Here is a 6,939-nt window from a genome sequence, read left to right on the forward strand (position 1 = left end):
TTTCTCCTTACATGATAATGCCCCAGTGAAAAATTAAGGACCTCCATTAGAAACCTGGAAATCACACATGAAAAGTTTTATTTACATAGGGTCGCAATCACCCTGGTTTCCTGAACCACGCAACACCTTGGGATTTAAACTCTGAATTGTAGTTTAGTCCATGGTCACAAGCATGTTCTTTCCACAACTGAGAAGTATTCCTTATCTACTAAGATACCCCACATCTCCCCACCAACTTCATGAGAGCTGCCACCACCTCCTTATTCCTCAGGCTGTAGATAAGGGGGTTCAGCATGGGAGTGAGGATGTTGCTGAAAAGAGAGAGAGCCTGGTCCTGCTCTGGACTATGTGAGGAAGTGAAAGTCATGTAGATGAATATGTTTGGGCCGAAGAAGAGACTTACCACAGTTAGGTGGGAAGAGCAGGTGGCCAGGGCTTTTTTCCTGCCCTTGACAGAGTTCACACGCAGGACAGTGAGGAAGATGAGTGTATAGGAAGCTATGATGAGACTGAAAGGCACAACAAGCAGTACAATGCTTGTGACCACCACCACTAACTGATACACAGAAGTGTCTTCACAGGAAAGCTTAATGAGGACTGGGACCTCACAGAAGAAATGGTGGATCTCCCTTGACCCACAGATGGGAAAATGCATAGGGTAGACTGTATGGATAAATGAACTTATGGAGCCTCCAATCCAACATCCAGCAACCATGTGCAGACAGAACCTGGGGCTCATGATGGTGGGATAACGCAGTGGGATGCAGACAGCCACGTAGCGGTCATAAGCCATGAGAGTCAAGATGAGGCATTCTGACATTCCCAACATCAGGAAGAAGAAACTCTGTGTTCCACAGCCAATCCATGATATGGTCCTTTTCCCTGTGAAAAAGTTAGAGGCTGTCTTTGGAACAATGGTGGAGGTTAACGTCAAGTCAATGAGGGAGAGTTGACTGAGGAGAATGTACATGGGTGTATGGAGCCGAGAGTCCCCCCAAATCAAGACAATGAGAAGTAAGTTTCCCAGGAAAGCAAGGATGTAGATGAAAATGACCACGAAGTTGAGAACAATGGAATGCTGAAACTCAGGAAAGAGTCCCACAAGGATGAAATCAGTTACTGATGACGCATTCCCACCCACCATGCCTCTAAAAGAAATATAACAGGGCTGGGGAACAAATCAAATGGATTAGAACAATGAACACTCAGTACATGTCTTATATCAATATGTGGATCCAAAATTTTATATCTTTCTTCCCAATATTGGACTCTCACAATATGTGCCATCAACTCATCAGAAATATTTAACTACATATTATTGAGCAATTGCCTAAAAGCGTGTTAAATAAAGAATATTAAATGATTAACTTTAGTCCCTCTTTGCCTCACTTGCATTCATCTTGTTTTCCTCTTTATTTTTTCTCTCTTTTTGTTTTCACTTGGAGAATCTTATTGTAACAATGCATCTACTTTCTGCAAATTTGAACCTCAAAATGTATATATTATTTCTGATAGTCATGGATCCTGATTATTAACTCTTGTAGATTTGGGCAAAAGAAATATCAACTTAATTCACTCAATTAGTTTTGAAAATCATAAATCAATTGCTTTTCAAATTTTTAATGAAATATCCCATTGATTTACTCCTTATGGCTAAGTGCCATCATAAACAGGCTTCCCAAGTGGCACAGGTGGTAAAGAATCTGCCTGCCAATGCAGGAGATGCAAAAGACATGGGTTCAATACCTGGATTGGGATGATTCCCAGGAATAGGAAATGGCAACCCATTCCAGTAATCTTGCTTGGGAAATCCCATGTACAGAGGAGCCAGCAGGGTCTATGGGGTCACAAAGAGTTGGACTTGACTGAGCAACAAGTAGGTATATATACCATCATAGATAGAGTAATAGCAATTCCTAAACTTACATAATTATCTGCCAGGAGGCCATCAATATTCTCTTTTTTTTACCAAATAAAGCTTATATTTTCAGTCTAGAATTTTAGATTTTCCTTTACTTGGTCCAAGATACTTTTTAAACCTTAGATTCCATTAATTTTAAAGCAGATAACCCAAATTCCAGTCAAATGTACATTCTCATGGTTTCTCCACACAGCTGAAACTTTGCTTTTATTTCTGCTCAGAATTATCAGTATACTTAAAGCTGAAGAAGAAGAAATTTTCCTATCCACATTTCTACAGTCCCTTATCATATCACACATATAATTATTTATCACCAGAGCTAAGAGACAGTGTAGATTGGTGTCTAAGGGCATATATCAGGGGCTGCATATGTGCTCAGTTACTCAGTTGTGTCTGACTCTTTATGACCTCAATGGACTGTAGCCCTCCAGGTTCCTCTGTCCATTGGATTTTTCAGGAATGAAGACTGGAGTGGCTTGCCACGTCCTCCTCCAAGGGATCTTCCCTCCAAGGGACTGAATCCATGTCTCCTGCATCTCTGCCCTGGCAGACAGATACTTTACCACTGGGACACCTCAGGGTATCAGGGGCTAGGATACCCAAATTCAAGCCTAGCTGCATCATTTACTATCTATGTCTCACTTTCCTCATCTTTAAAATAAGGAATTTAATCAAATGACTCCAAGAGGGTAGTCAGGGTTAGATGAGTTATTATTATTATATATGTTTATTATAGTTTTCCACGTATACATATTTCTCCTCACATAAAAGTTAAGGTTTTAAGTGCTAGGATTATGTTTTACCAATCTATATCTCAATAAAATCAGCACAATAGCTATAGAAGAGTATATAGTCAATGAATATTTAACCAGAAGGTTGAACAAACCCCATGGAATTCAGCAGTCCACATTTCCATGTAGAATATATGACAAATCTCTCACTGGATTGGCATTGATGATGAGAGACAAAGCTCTTTCCCTCCATGTCATCTTATGGAAAAGTGGATTTCCTGCTCCTGAATAAGACAGTTGCTGTATATGGGGAAATTTCATATTCTTTGCTGTTTTCTCTCAGAAGTGCAGTAATATAGCATAGACATCAAAATAGCTGGAAATCCTTTTCTCTATGAATGCAGCAGGAATTTCATAATTTAAACAATGCCCTCCTTTGGTTTAATGGTGATGGTTCATTTCTGAATGTGTTTATCCTGATGATTTTTTAACAAAATGTCAGTTAATAAATACTATTATTGTTCCTTTAGTGACAACTCTGCTAAAATATAAATTATGAAGGTAATCTTGTTGAAAATGATCAGGAAGCACACATTTTGCTAAAGTCATATTCATATGATTTCAGAAGAGTTACAGAATAGTTCTTGAAATACTTTTACCAGCCACTTATTTTTCATTCTACATTTACTTAGTAACCACTATATTTTACACATTCTGTACTAGGTGTTGAAGAAGGGGCAGCAATGCATTCAGATACAGTCAATACCTTCAATGAACTGTGAGCTTAGATATGAAATCATTTCTATCTACTAATCACAGAAGAGTGAAACAAGTGCTATAACTAAGTCTCCTATGGGGTGACATGCCAACGCAGAAGACAGAGCTAATGTCTGAGTACGATGTAAGTGGATAATTAGGTAAGGTTTAATTTGAGTTCTATCTACCTTGTGCTGTGCTTAGTCGCTCAGTCATGTCTGACTCTTCGTGATCCTATGGACTGTAGTCCATCAGGCTCCTCTGTCCATGGGGATTCTCCAGGCAAGAATCTGGAGTGGGTTGCCATGCCCTCCTTCAGGGGATCTTCCCAATCCAGGGATCAAACCCAGGTCTCCCACATTGCAGGTGGATTCTTCACCATCTGAGCCACCAGGGAAGCCCCATATCTACCTTAGTACACAGCAACTCATGTACATTTAAAGATTGAGGCAACACAGAGTTTGTTGTGGTTAAAAACACATTGATGGCGAAAATCACATTTCCTAGGTGAGTGGGAAACAAATTAGAATTCTTACACACTTTTTTATTCAACTGTTTTGAACTATATAACTCTGAAAGCCTGAGGTTTTCTCATTCCTGAGTAACCTCATGGAATTCTTAACTGGACAGTCATATCATGCCGTGTAACTTGTCCTGCCATTTACTTCAATGAGTCGAGACGTCCAACTCTTTTGGTATTTTATGTTGAACTCATATGTCTACTAAAAATACTTGATTTCTCTTGCTAGAATAATAATCAAAGGACTTCCAACTTAAAGTGAGTATGAGGTATGGCAAACATTCTAACATTCAAATATTCTAAATCTCAGAAATCATCAGTATCACTGTAACCACCTTATTTGACAATTTGCTTAGGTCTGTGCTCCTGACTTTAATTACCCAAGGTATGATATTCTTTAAGATTATGAGTGGTTAACTTTATAACAATGAGCATACAACTGGCAAAGAGGTTAATGAAGATGACCAAGTCAGTGTTTAAAAATTTTGGAGCCAAAACTTTAAGAAAAAGCATATATATGTGTTTAATTTTTTACTTGATACTTTTACTTAGCTTTTTATAAATACTTATTAAATAATAACCAACTACCTGAAAACAAATTGTTGGCTGGTGTTTAGGAAGTAGAAACCTTGGATCATAGCATAACCAAATAACACACAGTATTTTTTAAATAGAACAATAAACTATCCCTTAGTAAATATTTCTGTATTATTTATTAAATTTTTCTCACAAAAGTGAATCAATTTTATTACCTTAATTCAATGGAATGATTACTTACAGAGATCAACTCTGAATATATTTCCATGAGTTCTCTAATATGGAGAACTTATATCTACTTATAAAGAGGACAGTGTGATATTAACCTGTAGAATTTTATAGACCTTTTAAGACTTTTTACAATGATATGACTACTATATCATTTTAGGAACAGAGTTTGCCCTTATTGTTAGCATACTTTGAGGCCATACTTATTATGGGTTCATACAAGGCAGATGGAAATGAAATCACAACTCAGTCATCAAACAGCTTTTCTAAAGCAGCAGGATTGATTCAAGAAATTATCAAGAGATTAAATTGTTTCCTGAGTTTAGGTGTATCTTTGGATATCAGTTTTGAGTCTAAATGAATAGCAATTCTCATTCTCAAATGTTTTACTTGACATCATAAATGGTACCTGCTTAGTATTATGCTGTGTTTGATTATATGAGTATTTATGACTCATTATTTAATTGATGTAATTCCTACAGATAGTCAAACAGAAATATAATTCTATGTAGCTTTCCCCTAGACCTCAATCCTGGGAAGCCTACAGTCAGATTTTTATTTTCCTTTGACAAATACAATCACCAAAGTCTGACATTTGAGGACTTAATGATAATCATATAGATTCTCTACAGAATTTCCATTACTAGGCAAGGTTCAAAACTCCTTATTTTTCCTGGTTTCATATCTACCTTAAATTCTATTTATCTCCAATCTCCTCTGCCTCTTGGAATTGCTGATAACTTCCGGATTATTTCTGTGATCAGGTACACTTCTCATTATGCGGCATTAGCCCTTTATTTTGCATAGAAAAGTGAATGCAACTGACTTGATGTTGATGGCAAGTCATACATTTGAAAATGAGACCAGTGGCTATGATTCTATGATACTATGTATATTAAATACTGGTTGGTATATCAGCAAAGATCTAGATAGAAGGCTTACTAATTTCCCATCAAGGGTCTGGAGACCTTGGTAGTGAATAACCTAGGGGAACACAGTCCCCAGACTTTAATTAATTTTGATTCCAGATTGTAATAGGAAAACTTAGAAATTAATTGGCAAACATTAAAATCTACAAAAATATTTCTCACTATGGAAAAATATTCAGATGTTTTAAAATATTTTCACATGATAAACCACAAGGCAAATGATGAATTTCCATCAGGGACATGTAGTCTGCCCTATGATAAATTTCAAAAATAGGATATTCAATATTCAGTATTTCTACATTTACCTCACCCCCCAAGAAACTTCCCCCAACTTTTATATGATTCTTTTAGCCAGTATGACTTATAAAGAAGTTAATTATATAGCAGTTTGATAATATAGCTTCATTTTAACATACTAACATATGGTAAATAAAATCAACTGAGATCAGAAGGACCTAAATTAATGGTCATCCCTCCAATTTTTTAACTGTAAATTTTGTTCAAGTAACTTAAATTTCTGAGTTTTAGTAATGTTGTCTGTGAACATGGGCATAGTAAAGCTGCCTCAGTAGGCTGTGTTTTATATAACCTATTTGAATGAACAAAATTAATGGAGTCCTTGTAAAGTTTCTCAGAAAGTCAATGTGAAGTCTGTCTTGGTTAATTATTACCTGGTTTTGAGGGTATCTTTTGCATATCTAGAGGGAAACATAGTATCTAAAGACTTATTGTTTCCTGTCTCTAAAAGCAATCTGACTGACTATGACTGAATATTTGCCCACAAAGACTCAAAAATAATTTGCAAAATAATTATCATGAAAACCAGATTGTTTTAAAATATGCACTTCAGTTCTTTAAAAACAACTAGAATTGTCAAAGGAAATAAAAAATCAGGCAAACATATTCAGAAAAAGTTGGAAAAGTAAGGTACCTTAGTTAAAAAAAGGGTTGGAAATAATTGCATAATTTTATGTTTCATCAATGAAAAAGCAATTATAAATTAATATGTAGTATTTTGGCAATATCAACTCTTTGCATCAGTTCAGTTCAGTCGCTCAGTCGTGTCCGACTCTTTGCGACCCCATGAATCGCAGCACGCCAGGCCTCCCTGTCCATCACAAACTCCTGGAGTTCACTCAGACTCACGTCCATCAAGTCAGTGATGCCATCCAGCCATCTCATCCTCTGTCGTCCCCTTCTCCTCCTGACCCCAATCCCTCCCAGCGTCAGAGTCTTTTCCAATGAGTCAGCTCTTTGCATGAGGTGGCCAAAGTACTGGAGTTTCAGCATCATTCCCTCCAAAGAAATTCCAGGGCT

General features: G+C 36.8%; 2 protein-coding genes across 2 annotated transcripts in view; both read right to left on the reverse strand.

The window, feature by feature from the left end:
* Positions 1-208: 208 nt before the first annotated feature.
* LOC104983276 (olfactory receptor 2L3-like) lies at positions 209-1,144 on the reverse strand. Its single transcript, XM_010832704.1, has one exon. The coding sequence runs from the start codon at positions 1,142-1,144 to the stop codon at positions 209-211; it is 936 nt and encodes a 311-aa protein (XP_010831006.1).
* Positions 1,145-1,148: 4 nt separating this feature from the next.
* Positions 1,149-6,939, reverse strand: part of LOC104983277 (olfactory receptor 2L8-like) — an 8,637-nt gene continuing 2,846 nt past the window's right edge. The window contains exon 2 of the mRNA XM_010832705.1: positions 1,149-1,168. Within this exon, the coding sequence (XP_010831007.1) occupies positions 1,149-1,168 (20 nt within the window). The remainder of the gene's footprint in view (positions 1,169-6,939) is intronic.

Source organism: Bison bison, unplaced genomic scaffold, assembly GCF_000754665.1.
Source record: "Bison bison bison isolate TAMUID 2011002044 unplaced genomic scaffold, Bison_UMD1.0 scf7180017862139, whole genome shotgun sequence".
Classification (NCBI taxonomy): domain Eukaryota; kingdom Metazoa; phylum Chordata; class Mammalia; order Artiodactyla; family Bovidae; genus Bison; species Bison bison.